We start from the raw sequence: 15,128 nt of genomic DNA on the forward strand, positions 1-15,128 counted from the left end.
CCAGCTTCCTTTACACTGCAGAGGCAAAATAAATATCTTTTTTTTGGCATGGCAATGTTTGGATGCTTGGTATCTCAGTAAAGATCTCACACTCTTTGTGGACAGCCTTGTAATCCTGTTGGTCTTTTTTGTTTTGACCGCAACTGTTACTCCTTTATATATTCCTGAAAAGCACTTTCCAAATGTCCCTTCACCTATGCAGTCTTGCTGGCTTAACTGAAGATCTCCCCGGAATATGTTAAGGTAATTCCCTTGAAATAGTTCTACAACCCAGAATTTTTTAAAACTTGGCATAAACAATATTGAAGCTGAGGGCTTTCAAAAAATGTAATAAAAAAATAAGGGTACCGACCCCGTTTTCACAACAGAGGGGAGTAGAGTTGACGCGTTTTTACTGATCGCGCAAGGAAAAATCCCAACTCTTAGTTTTCAAAAAGAGTGCCTATAGTCTTTAGAAAATTAAGTTCTGTTTGTCGAGCTGCCAAAATCCGATCTCCTAAACAATAACCCGTAGTAGCTAATGTTCAAAACAAATCACATTTTAAGAGATCGCACAAAAAGACATTGTTTTCGCCACTATTCATACGGAAAAAAGCGCCATTTTGAAGTATTTTTACGGCTTGAGAAATAACAAAACTTCTACAACCCAACATTTTTTCTTCTTTCAGTATATCATTTTTCCGTATATATTTAACTATTTGAGCAAATAAAAAAAGAGGGTAACCGACTTCGTTTCTCTGTTAAAGCGATTTTAAGTAAAAAAACGCGCGACTTTTGCTGTGTATTTTTGTACAACTGTGGCGCGCGCGCACTTAATACCGGAAAATTCGAACAAACCGCGCGCCACTATGCGCAGAAGGGGTGCGCAGTGCAATTCAAGGGAATTACCTTAAGTGAAGGTATTTTGTAACATTTAAACTCAGTACCTGGTTGACTATTGTTTGTGGTGTTTAGCTTATGTCTTGATCAGCATGTGCTGTTAGTGCAGGAGTGCTTGGTTTAACAAGCACACAAGAATCTTGTTCCTTTGCTTTAATGCCAAAGTAATACCAGCATGAGTGAATCCGTTTCCTTTGCACATTTGGGAAGATCTTTTTTATCACACGTCCCAAACAGTGAGGTGAAATCTCAAATAAACCCAATAAGCCTCCTTGCAAACGGTTTCTGACAGTGAGTACCATCACTCTGTCAAGGGGCTTGCCAGTTGTAAAAATCTCATTTAGCCTGTAGTAAACAAAATAACCATAAGCTTAACTAGTATAAGCTTAGCTTTTAACCTTGATTAAGTTCGTATCCTCTTATGTCTAGAGGGAAATGCGGTATGATAAAAATTGAATTAAGTAAATTCTGTTTAGGAAAGTGAGCTAATAAAAAGGTATAAGCCTACAGCCAGTCGCTCCGACTTGCGTGGCGCGTGGTCTCGTAGGTTATGAATTACTGTGTATAATGAATTAAATCCGCTTGAATCACGGTGAAATGTCGTCCATCCTACAATATAATCGGCTATATTATATTTTTAGGGTATCAAACAATGCTGCGTAAGATATATTTTTCAATACGAAACAAAAACAAAACAAAACAACTGTCACGTGAGTCGGATTCACACAATCAACAATCGGGCAATTTAAGCGACTCCCGACAGAAAACTTTTGCACTTTGTCTTTTTGGGTACAATATACATTCATACTCTAACCTTTCACGTATGATCCTTTCCCTTAAACGCGCAGATGAACGGCTAGAAGAAATGCAAACTTCTTTCTGGACCTTCTCCGCCCGAGAAGGCGGCCCGCAAACAACTTTATATACACAGGGAACCCGCGAGTAAACTTAGCGGAATTTTACAAGATATGCCGTAGGCGATTTTACAAACTATTTCCATCATATTTACAAGGTTTCATAGGGCCCCCTTTCTGCACTTTTCCACACTATTTACAAGATGTGCGGTAAGCGATTTACAAGCTATTTCCATACTATTTACAGACAATATACAAAGTTAGTTCTGCTGTCCTTATGTATTTTTCCATACTATTTACAAGATGTGTCTTGTAGATTTCTCCATACTATTTACATGGTATTAAGTACTTGCTTCTGCGTGTAAATAGCTTGTAAATTTTTCTAACACACAGTATGTAAATCCTAGTTTTACAGAGTATGTAAATGGAAATGCTCACTTACAAAGTGTGTAAATAGTATGTAAACATATTTCCATAGTTTGTAAACAACAATTTACATAGGTTTTACATACATGGTGTAAGATACGAATTTTCCAGAAGCAAATGATTTCTTCGTCTGTGAGATTATCAAACTCCTTGACCGCATCACTCTCTTGGGTTTTATATATGTCGTAAAGTAGCTTAAGCTTGTCTTTAAATACAGTCAGGGTAACGCTAGGATTCTGGCCGAGTAAAACCTTTACAAATGTTGTCTAATTACATTTTCCTTTGAGCGGTCCAAGTCCACAAGATTCGCACTGCACAAACTTTGCGTTGGCAGCAACACTTGATTGACACCTTGTACAGGAAAGAAATTTCTGAACGGTAAGTACCCGTCTGTTCTGTCAATCACATTTGTTGTTTCACTGTTTTTATTTAAAGTTAGATATTTTTGCTTATCGTACTCCCTCAAAACGATTCTTTTCACTTCGTACGTTTTAGATTTAATTTCCCTTTCAGAATATTATGTTTAACAAATCATGTTGTTTTGACTTTTTTGCTTAACTTTTTCTTCTTAAAAACGCGCCGCTGGGGGTCGAGTAACTATAAAAAAAATCGGATCGGATCGCTACACATAACTGTGATTCATTCTAAAATTTCCAAATAATAAAACAGCCGAAATCGAACTGCAAGAAGGCTGGATCCTTCAGCACACTTGTAAAACATAAACTAAATTGCGATTAGTATTTTTTTCTGGAACTAGCCTATAATGCTAGTGAGCACCCACGCCCACACCCACGGGCGTTTCGTAACTCTAGGCTTTGAGCCAAAATGGCGAGCAACTTGACAAGAGAGTCAAGTTCAAAAGAGTCGGTATTTAAAGAGTCGTAACACAAGGTCATTCGAAGCGTCTCTTTTTCACAAATTTAGATCTCGTTGATTGAAACTTCTGTAATTAAATACTTTACAATTATTTTTATTGTATAAATGCCACCACGAGCTATGAATAAAGAGATGCCCGCCCTTAAATGGTATGTGTTATTAATGTAGAATAGAGATAAAATGTTTTATACTCGGTCAGTATGTTAGAGTGTAATGTATTTGAGAAAAACCTTAGGATCAAAACGAATAAACAGTAATGGCGAACTCTCGTTGTTTATTTCTGCTACCCAGAAAACCTTGCGGTCATACAAACAGGAATCCCAAACATTACATACTGCCCCACCCAAGTTTACAACTAAAAGATACTTGCTTGCTGAGGCCAGTAAAACTATCAAATTTATACACACAACATGTCAATAAGTAAAAAACAACAACAATGTCCATGACAAGTTCTTGACAAGTTGTCAATCCATCAAATCCGGAAAAATGTACACAGTGTGTGATATGCTGCTTAAAATTAACATACATAGTCTTTGAGGTGAGTAGGTGTGGTTTTGAGTCGAGTACTTCTTCGCAGAGTACTTGCAGGTTCAGAAGCTGGAAGCTCTGTCTTCTTCGGTTCCAATGAAGGTTCTGGAACTGTGATCTCAGGTTCCTTAAATTCCTCTGGAATCTGCTTGGGTACAGTTGTTTGCATTGGAACTTGGGCCAATTCTGTTGAACTCTGAAGATCATTGGCGACTGTGGGTGTGCTTGTCCTCAGGCGAAGATGGTCAACATCGTCGAAACACTCCACCTGAACTGAGTTGAACGACATACGAAACCGGTCCTGACTGTTGAATAATTGTTCCACATAACCACTTTGGACCATATGAAAAATTCTTGACAAATACTGGGTCATTCACTTGAAATTCTCTGAGTGGCACTAGATTGTCGTGTTGTTTCTTCTGTGCGAGCTGTTTATCTTCTACACGAGTGCGAATTGTGTCCTGACTAAGGGGGTTTACCAGGTCCAAGCGCGTCTTCAGCTTCCGGTTCATTAATAGCTCACCAGGTGTTTTACCAGTGGTTGCATGAGGTGTGGTACGATCGCTTAGTAGAAATCTGCTTAACTTCGTGTCTAAGTTTTCCTTTTCCCCTCCCATCTTCTTCATTGTTTCCTTGAAAGTGCGAACATATCTTTCAGCAAATCCATTGGATGCTGGGTGTTTAGGTGCTGAAGTGATGTGTTTTATGCCATTCTCAGACATAAAAAGGGCAAATTCTTCACCTATGAAGGCAGTTGCATTATCAGATACAATGATATCAGGCAGTCCATGTACTGAGAAGCATTCTCTTAACTTCTGGATGGTTACTGCAGCAGTACTGGAGTTTGTCTTGAATACCTCGATCCACTTACTATAGGCATCACCGATCACCAGGAACATGTGTCCTTCGAAAGGTCCTGCATAGTCAATATGTATGCGAGACCAAGGTCTAGACGGCCACTCCCACGGATGTAGGGGTGCAGTAGAAGGTGCCTTAGCATTACTTTGGCAGCTTGTGCAATCTTTCACCTTTTGCTCAATATCCGCGTCCAGGCCAGGCCACCAGAAATAGCTTCGGGCTAACATTTTCATGCGAACCATTCCAGGATGTCCATCATGTAGTTCCTGGAGAAGCTTGACTCTTCCTTGAGGAGGAATGACTACGCGAGAGCCCCAGAGTAGACAGCCATCCTGACAGCTAAGTTGGTGCTTTCTATAAGAGTAGGGCTTGAACTCAATGCGATCATTTGAATTGGGCCAACCGGACATTACTTGGTGTCGTACTGCACTAAGAATAGGATCTTTTGAGGTCCAACGCTCAATGTCCTTGACTTTAACGGGTGTGTTGACTTCAAGATGATTCATTACAAACATAATGTCGCCAGGCACTGGAACATTTCTGGTTTCATTTGGCAATGGCAGCCGGCTCAGGCCATCGGCATTACCATTTTTCTGGCCTTCTCGATATACTAAAGTGTATGAGTAGCCTGACAGGAATACCGCCCACCTCAATATGCGTGGTGAGGCTGAGGTCGGTATTTGTTTAGTTGACTGTAGCAGACCCAGCAGGGGTTTGTGATCAGTGTAGATGGTAAAACTCCGTCCATATAAGTATGAGTGGAACTTCCTCACCCCGAACATGATGGCTGCTGCCTCTTTGTCGAGCTGTGAATAGTTCTTTTCGGCTGGGGACAGAGTACGTGAGGCATATGAAATAGGACGTTCAGTCCCATCATCCATCACATGTGAAATAACACAACCAAGACCATATGGTGATGCGTCACAAGCAAGGGTTAACTCTCTTTCCAAGCTGTAATGCACTAGAAGTTGTGAAGAGTGAAGTGTGGACTTGGCTTGGTTCCAAGATTTTTCATGTGCTTCACTCCAGTTCCAAGGTGTGTCTTTGACTAACAGCTGATGTAAAGGAGATAGTATTGTAGTGATGTTAGGTATGTAACAAGCGTAATAGTTAAGCATGCCTAAAAAGGCTTGCAGTTCTTTCAGATTAGAAGGTCTCGGTGACTCTTGAATTGCTTTGATTTTCTCGTCAAGGGGGTGGATACCATCTTTGTCTATGCGGTGTCCCAGGTAAGTGACTTCAGGTGCTTGAAAAATGCACTTCGAACGTTTAAGACGGACGCCAGCTTTGTCCAGACGTGACAGGACTTCTGTTAGACTTTTGAGATGATCTGCTGATGTCTTCCCGGCAATGAGAATATCATCTATTCGTACTACAACATTCGGAATACCCTGCAGTAAATTTTCCATTGTGCGTTGGAAAATCCCAGGGGCTGAGGCAATGCCGTAGCACAGTCTATTGTACTCAAATAGGCCTTTATGAGTGGTGATAGTGGTGTACTTCTTTGATTCTTCATCTAACTCAAGTTGTTGATAAGCTTGACTCAGATCTAGTTTTGTAAACTGCACTCCACCTCCAAGTTGAGCTAGCAGATCCTCTGTTTTAGGAATTGGGTAATTGTCAAGTTTGCTAACTTGGTTCAAAGTAACTTTGAAGTCTCCACAAATGCGTATAGACTCATCAGATTTGACAATGGGCACAATGGGTGTTGCCCATTCCGAAAATTGAACTGGACGAATTGTTCCTTCTTCTAACAAACGGTCCAATTCTCTCTCTACCTTCTGACGTCGTGCATATTCTACCGTGCGAGGTTTGAAGTACTTGGGTTTGGCTTGAGGATCAACGTATATCTTTGCTTTCACTCCTTGAATTGTCCCTAGTCCTTCCTTGAATAAATTTTCATGTTTCTTTAGCAGGTCAGACACATCAGGGGATACAACTTGAACTAGGAAAATCTCTGGCCATGACAACTTCACATGTTGTAACCAATCTCGTCCAAAGAGACTGGGCACCTTGCCTTGTACAACTATAACTGGCAAGTGTTCAAAGAAGTCCTTGTACTTGACTTCCACTACAAGCTTTCCTAAAACTGGAATTGTCTCCCCGGTGTATGTTTTCAAGGTTAGCTTGGTATCTTGCAGATCGAGAGATGAACCCTCAATGTTCTTCAATTGATCAAAAATGTCCTCTCCGATTACTGAAAGTGATGCACCAGTGTCCAGTTCCATTTGAACTTTAAGACCATTTAATTCAACATCTACTAAATACGGATTTTGGCGGTTGCCTTGACTGACAGCAAACAATGGATATATATCTTCATCTTCTATTTCTTTATCAGTATCCAGGACATGAATTGCTGGTTTCCCTTGTTTTGGATGGTGGTTTGAATTTGGCTTGGTTGTCTCGGACGACTTTTTTGCTTTTTTGAGACATTTGGCAACAATATGTCCTTTCTTTTTACAATAATGGCACGTGGCCTCCTTGAAACGACATTTTGACGGGTGGTGATTTTTTCCACAACGATAACACTCTTTATTTTCGCTTTTAGAACGCGGTAAGGGCGAAGAACTGACCTTTTTTACAGATGCAGACGTTGAACTTAACGTAGAAGGAGCAGATTGAAGATCGGCCATGTGCTGTGCGGTCGTTTCCATAGACGAAGCAATGTCGTAAGCTTTTTTGAAAGTTAAGTTCTCTTCTGATAGCAAACGCCTTTGGATTCTTTCATTGTTAATTCCAGACACCAGACGATCACGCAGCATATTTTCCAGACTGCCACCAAAATTGCAGTATTCTGCCATGTTTCGTAGAGCCGCTACAAAGTCAGACACGTTCTCCCCGCTCAATCTGAAACGGTTATTGAACTTGTGCCGTTGCACGCTTTCACTCGGTTTTGGGTTGAAATGGCTCTTTACCAAGGTGCACAAGTCAGCATAAGATTTCTCTCCAGGTTTCGCTGGGGCCAGCAGATCAGACATTAATTTGTAGGTTTTTTTCCCTACCGAACTGAGGAGAATTGCACGGCGTATTTTCAAGTCATCGTCAGACGTAGTTACTCCATTTGCTTCAAAATAGAAGTTTAGACGCTCGATATACTGTTCCCATGAATCAGAATCTCTGTCGAATTCGTCTATTTTGCCGTAGGTTGCCATTTCCGAAATCCTCGTCGCCAAAAAATGTAATGTATTTGAGAAAAACCTTAGGATCAAAACGAATAAACAGTAATGGCGAACTCTCGTTGTTTATTTCTGCTACCCAGAAAACCTTGCGGTCATACAAACAGGAATCCCAAACATTACATAGAGTATAAGCAATATTATATTATATATATTAAATAGCAATAAGCATACCCTGTGTTAATTTGCATTTGGAAAAAATTCGGAAACCAACCAAGCGAATGAAGTGTGATCACAATCTATTTCGTACTATAGACAATAGCTATAGAAAAAGAGCTGGAATTATGCGCCTTTAAGGGTCGATAAAAATATATGAAGGAAGTTTTCAATGACCCCTCAATTTACACAGCGTGCTAATTAATCATCAAAGTATTCGATCGGCAATCTAGAAAAATATTGTACGTGGGGATTGGATATGAAACGCATTTTTATTGTTGCAGCGCCGAATGAAAGTAGCTCACTAAGATGGCGAGGCATCATCCACGTTCTAAAAAAGACTAAAAAACCTTCAATCGGTTTTGGCATCAATTCTCAGAATATAGGTATCAAGCAAAATAATAGACAAGTCGGTTGTCGAATTTACCTCCCTGGACAAAGTGGTGGTGGTCTATATAATACGAGTTAATATTAATAACATTAAACCTCTAAAAACATCATCCTATATTTCTCAAAAACGATTGTACACAATCACCCCGCAATTCGAAAACAATAGTATTTTCAAGCTCCATGGATTAATTTCAGTGAAACTTGCGATCTGGAAGCAGCATTATTGATATTAGATTAGGTCGTAGGGTGACGTCATATCTTGGAGAGACCACGCCCTACATTAAAAAAAATTGCAGAATATATGAGGTTTCATCCTTCCTTGATAATGTAGTGCATTTATATCTACAAAAAAGTGCAATGCGCCCGTGTAGCAAAAGCGCAAAGTGGAGGGGGGCCGAAACTCTGACTACTGTTGTAAGTCGCCTTAAAACAAACACCAGTGGTACTTGCTTGACGCAATCGTCTTTCCGAACGAAGGTGTTAATCAAGAATAGCTAATCGAACAGCCGCCGCACGAGCTTGAAGGTACCATCGAGATGGCAGGGTTTTTTTGGCTTAAACACGTCGTCCAGTGCCCTCTTCTTCACAAGCGAGGCAACTTTGACGGCTGTAGCAGCGCCGACATTTGGCTGTTGGCAGTGGTCTTGGGTCACGATGCCTTACAATAATTTTTTGGGATTTTTTTGGGTGGCAAATTCAAAACAAAATGATTAAACAAAAAAATCAGAAATGACTGCGCCCGTGAGAACGACGAAGAAATACAATCTTTAAATTAAACTTAACCATTTCTGAAAAAAAAAATTCTTTTTTTTGTCGTAAGCATTTGTCTGCTATTTTTCCGCTAAAAGGCTGAGCTCGCGCAAGTTTGCCACCCAACTAGTCACGTGATCTCTTAGCGCAAGTCCCCTATTACACCGTCTTGTTGTGCACAGAGCACTGCCAGACGGTGTTGATCTTGTTTCGGCCATAACGTTGTATTTGTGTGTTTTTACCCGTCCGCCCCCACGTCCAAGGTGAGTACTTCTGGGGCGACAAAGGCGTTGATTCTGCCGTCTCCCAAGGACGGCTCCTTCATCTGCTCTGGGACGTCCATTTTGACCACGGTGCTGTCAGCCGCCGGGATGCCGATGGGCTACACGTCGCTTCCCTGTGAGCCCTAAACGTAGATCCGGCAAGGACAGCAGCTCCACTAACGCGGATAATTGCGCCGTTGACACCGCTGATACACTTGCGGTGGTTCCATAGCTGCCAGCCATCGCACATCAGTTCCTCTTGGCGGTTGGTGACGGTTAGTGTGCATTTGACGCAGTTTTCTATGATTGATTGAGATCATTGCAAAACATTCTCAATTTGTCTTCTTGTATACTGATTTGATTGTAATTTTTTGCAAAAATTCCCTGTCTTCTCAGCTACGTCCGGGATGTGTCTCTTAACGCAAAAACAAGCGAATATTGGAAAAGGCCTTACCGTAATCGTTTTATGGAACGAGGGACAAGAACATTGATAGAAACCAAACGTTCTGGTGGTAAGTGAGCCCCCCTCCCCCTCAAATCCAAGCTCAAAAATCGTGACCCCCCCTAGACCGGGCGCCCAAAAATTTGCCCCTCCCCCACCACCACCACCACCACCTCCACATTTTTATATTTAATAACTATATCTCTTTAAAACTCAGGGACTTGATACGCATACTGAGTGTAACTGAATATAACCTTTACTAAAATATAGATCAGCTAGCATGGCAATTTTTTCCTATCACTTTCCCTAGTTTAAGAGTGGCACAGAGATAAACAACAAATACCAGTGTCACTAGTTAACGACTACGTCGTCGACGACATTAACAAAGACATTCTAGGTTTCGCACATTTTAACATTTTAAAGTATTCGTTTTGATCAACTGATTAGAACGGGCAGCTTTGTCTGTCAACCATGAGAGGGATTCTCAAAATTTATTTATATAAAGACAAGATTTGTACCTGAACAATATGGAACTAGATATACAATAGTAGGAAAAATTGTGAACTGAATAAGATCTGAATTTGAACAATGACTCTCTTGCTCAGTTATATATTAAAATCAGACTTAAATTCGGCGCCCAAAAAAATATGACCCCCCCCTAAATCGGCGCCCAAAAAAGCATAGCCCCCCTACATATTCCCCCCAGTAATAAATGACCGCTCCCTAACTATAAACAAGGCAGGCAAGTTGCACGTTTTCCGTGCTGTTTAGTTTCTTCAGGAATGCTCTATGAGCACGATAAAAAAAATAACCACACTACTAGAGCTCGCCAACTCCCTTTATGCCGACTTACTAGTTTACGACCACTACCAGCTGCCAGGTTTTCGGGCTTCGAGCAGGTTGACGAGGATGGTGTCGACCGTTGTTACTGAAGTGGGAACCGCGTTGGGCGTTGTTGATGAGCTAGTCGTACTAGCCGTACCGGTGACAACAAATCTTTGAGGCCGGCCGGTTACTCGCGAAGGAACCGGGTTTGTGACTTTCATCGCTTGAAAAGGCTTAGAAAATGATAGAAGTACTGTTCAAATCGCATGTTCTCATGCCGGATTCCGGCATGGCTCCTAATTGGTCAAAAAAACAAAGGGCACTCGAATGGGACGCGCTGATTGGTTCAGCTATATATAGTACCCTAACCCGTCGACTGCCCGTTCACAGAGTAATGGCGGACTCCAAAATTGCTTTTGACCTTGCGTTAGCAGAATCAGAGAAATCGTTTTCTTTAACATTAAAAAAATTATTTTTCTCTCTTTATTTTCTTCGGAAAAAATTCCGCCTGTTACTCAGGTTAGATGTTCAAATGTTTTACCAAGGCCGGTCATTGCGTGTGTTTATTTTTCATTGGTATCGTTTTTCGAAGCGAAGTTCTACTAGTTATATCAAACGCGCTGGATGTCGTAGAAGTTAATACTACGGACATCATTAGAAGTGGCTATCAAATTTTTAGACAGAGCAGGCGCCGAATATTCGAATATTCTGTGAGAGCACGAAGAATGCTTGGGATTGTTTGCGGCACTTCCCGCGAGTTGTTGATCTTGTGAGCTTATCAAATAATGGCATTTGTGTTCAAGCAGCGGTTTGTCTATTTAGACGAAAAAGCCTGTAGTAAATTGGTGATGTGAATATCCTGTTGTAAGTTAGTGATGTGTGGATCTGTAGTCATATACTTAAATCGTAATAAGCCTTGAACTATGCGTTTCAAATCATTTAGCATAAAGTTACCCTCACCTGGGTTCGTCGTTACTAAAATTATAACCCTTGCATATAACACCAATGTAGTTTTGTTTTACAATAAATACTGTTTATAATTTGATTTAGGCATTTGATTGTGCCACCACGCGAGTCATTGGAAAATTTATAGCCTACGTATTTTGACAGTGGCCTGAAAAGGGGCGGCAGGCGTTGCGTCTAGTATTTGTGTCAGGCGCACTTTTATTTTTCCTCTCCGACCTTTGAAATATAAAATCCCCATGATATTCAGGCTAGTGAAACTATCGCAAAGTGTGCGGGCGGGCGACCCACAGGGTCCCCGCGCAGTGATAAAAAAAACTTAGTCCCATAGTTATATACCATTTTTCTATACCCATGGAGATCCGCTAAAATCAGGTAATTAAAATATTGTTAGACTCATATCGCTCAAACTATGGAGCTTCAGGGGGAAAACATCAGAAACGTCTACATTTACATCCCAAATAAGTCTATCTCATGAATGAGAGCATGTAGATATAACTCATAAAAAAAACGTGTCCTTAGAAATCCTTCAATGGCGCGGGTGGGATGCCTGTGGCTTGTATGGCTCGTCTGGATTTGGCACAGATAGCCTAGGCTCTGTCAATGAGTAATTTGAACCGACCGGCTCATTGACCGTTAACAGAGAGAACGCATGGAGTTGTTACTCTATGCTAGGAAAGGTATTCTTCCATAAAAATGCAATAAATTCGCTCTAACTTGATGTAGTACTTGTAGTTGTCTATTACTTACACGTTTAAGCGATTTAGAGCGCATTCGGGGCCGCTTTAGCGCTGTTCGGTGAGATTTAGAATTCCCTCTAAGTGCAAAGTAAACAATATCTATTTATGCTATCATATTCTTCAGGGTTCGTACAAGTCCTTGAAAACTTTGAAAGTGCTTGATTTTTAAAATGTGAAACACAAGGTCTGGAAAGTGCTCGAATTCTTAACAACAGCCCTTGAAAGTCCTTGAAAAGTATTTTTTTTAAAAAAAACAGAAGTTTTTATGTGGAATGTAGAATTATCGCAAATCCAGCCAAATATATGGTTTGCTAGCACTTGCTTTATATCATTTTGGCCGCAGTTTTGTAGTTTAGGTTACCCGATTTTGAAGGGGGAAAACAAGTGGCTAGCTGTTAGCGTGTAGGGTTCTTTGGCCTCGTTAATGATGTCAAGTTCTGGTGAGAACAGAAAGACACCGAGGCGAAGGAAACATTGTCAGGATGTACAAGATAAAGAATGTTACAAAAGACACCGAGGCGAAGGAAACATTGTCAGGATGTACAAGATAAAGAATGTTACAAAAGACACCGAGGCGAAGCAAACATTGTCAGGATGTACAAGATAAAGAATGTTACAAAAGACACCGAGGCGAAGCAAACATTGTCAGGATATACAAGATAAAGAATGTTACAAAAGACACCGAGGCGAAGGGAACATTGTCAGGATGTACAAGATAAAGAATGTTACAAAAGACACCGAGGCGAAGGAAACATTGTCAGGATGTACAAGATAAAGAATGTTACAAAAGACACCGAGGCGAAGGGAACATTGTCAGGATGTACAAGATAAAGAATGTTACAAAAGACACCGAGGCGAAGGGAACATGATGATGTGCTGGTTTATGGAGGAACTGAGCGAGCTCAGAAGGCGATCTTCATGGATTTTTACTACAAGAGGTGTGGCGAATGATCGCTAGATATATTGAATTTTCCAGCGATTCGACTTCTCGTTCCCGGATCTTTAGAAAAGCAAGATCTCGTTTTCTCTGATTTTCAAAACTGCCCTCTCGCCGTCTCTTAACTATTTCTCGGATTGACCATTCTCCTTCCCTACAAGCTTGAAGGGCTGGATGTGTTCTTCTTATATAGCCTAGCCTGGAAAGGTTGTATTTGAAAACGTACTGTGAAAGCTTGTTAACATGCTATTGACATTCTCTCACGGTCAGGCATGTGTCGAAAGAGGCTTCTCTGTAAATTGCCAGTTGATGGTTGAAAACCTGAATAAAGAAGCTTAAAAAACGTGTCAGCTATCGGTGGGATTGTTAAACTCGAATATAGTGAGGCGCTGCTAGATGCGACAAGACTAGAGAAGGGCCAGGATAAGATTTTTGGACGCCGTAAGCTAAAATGCCAAGAAAAACCTGTAGAAAGGGAAACCCTCCTCACTAAGTCAAATGCAATGTGAATCTGTGCTAAAGGAAAAGCTAAAGATTTTCATAGAAGACGAAAAGTTTGAGAATCTCACAAAAATCTTTAGGGAAAAGTTTGCTTAAAATCACTGTTTAAAAAAACAGTTGTTCACCAGTAAGTCACGATGCTTGCGTATGTTTCAAAGAGTACAACTGTCGTCTATTTTCGTTTTGAAGTCCTTGTCATTTCTACTAAATTCCTTGAAAAAGTCCTTGAAAGTCCTTGAATTTTCCTTGTGGAAAATTGTACGAACCCTGTTCTTTAAACAAACGTATTTTGAAGTCAAAGGATCAAGATCAACAACACTACAAAGACACAATTCTCTAGTTGTTTATTGGAATTGTTCCATAAAAATATAATGACAATCAATGAGGAATAAAGGTATTTTAGGAAGAAAAAGAAACTTATCTCAAGAAAGCATGTGTTCTAAAAGAATAACCAGAAGCCTCCAAAAGCTTTAGCGGCAAAGTAGCTTATTCATAATACCATAGCGATTACGTACAGAAGTTAGTTTTCAGTTAGTTAAATATCTTTAGTTCATTCTTTTGTATTCAGATCACATCAAGCTATTGAAGCTGTCTCTGACTAAAGTAGTCAGCACATGTTTCTTATTACCTTTTTTATAGTGGAGCTCCCACGGAGCGGAGCCCCATACCTAAGAAAAAGTGGTAGCCGAGCGAAAAGACTGCGTGCGAAGCACGTCCGGAGGGGGGAAGCGCGCTCGGGAAATCCGCTCGCGATAGATTCGAGCCGAGCTTCGGCCCCAAGCCCATTCGACTAAAACCGCGCGCCACAGGGCTCCTGAACACTCGAAAGGCTAAAAGTCCGATTCAGCACAGAGAGCCAAAAATATGGTAACAAATATTGGTAACCCCATCGACTCGAGTTTTGGTGACGCGATGTCCGTCCGTACGTCCCCCAAAAGCATCGTATGACAACCAAACTTAGCAGGTGTCATGTATGTGTCAAGGGAGGTGCAAAACTGTGGTCACGTGGTTTGTGACGTCATCGATGACGTCACTAGAAGCAAAAATATGATGACGTCATCAAAGTACAAAATATTCATATATCACGCAGGAAACATCGTATGACAACCAAACTCGGTAGGTGTCATGAAGGTGTCAAGGGGGGTGCACCAATATAGTCACGTGATTTTGGCATCATCGATGACGTCACTAGAAGCAAAATATGTTGACGTCATCCAAATAAATAAATATCCATATTTCACGAAGGAAACATCGTATGGCAACCAAACTCGGTAGGTGTCATGTTGGTGTCAAGGGGGGTGCTCCAATATGGTCAAGTGATTGTGACGTCATCGATGACGTGAACGAAACATCATGACAACCAAACTTGGTATGTGTCATGAAGCTATCAAAGGGGATGCACCGATATAGTCACGTAATCGTGACGTCATCAGTGACGTCAATAGAAGCACAAATATGACGACGTCATCAAAATAAAAAAAAATGTCATATTTCATTAAAAAAACATCGTATGACAACCAAACTCGGTAGGTGTCATGTTGGTGTCAAGGGGGTGCTCCAATAT

The 15,128-nt window shown here is 40.9% G+C and overlaps 1 protein-coding gene across 1 annotated transcript; it reads right to left on the reverse strand.

The window, feature by feature from the left end:
* Positions 1-3,808: 3,808 nt before the first annotated feature.
* Positions 3,809-7,573, reverse strand: LOC116610921 (uncharacterized protein K02A2.6). The gene has a single exon (XM_048721463.1). It carries the CDS (start codon positions 7,571-7,573, stop codon positions 3,809-3,811), a length of 3,765 nt encoding a protein of 1,254 aa, XP_048577420.1.
* Between the last annotated feature and the right edge of the window lie 7,555 nt (positions 7,574-15,128).

This window comes from Nematostella vectensis, chromosome 14, assembly GCF_932526225.1.
Source record: "Nematostella vectensis chromosome 14, jaNemVect1.1, whole genome shotgun sequence".
NCBI classification, from domain to species: domain Eukaryota; kingdom Metazoa; phylum Cnidaria; class Anthozoa; order Actiniaria; family Edwardsiidae; genus Nematostella; species Nematostella vectensis.

Coding starts and splice junctions, on each gene's coding strand:
- LOC116610921 (XM_048721463.1), bottom strand. CDS start 7,573: ATGGCAACCTACGGCAAAATAGACGAATTCGACAGAGATTCTGATTCA.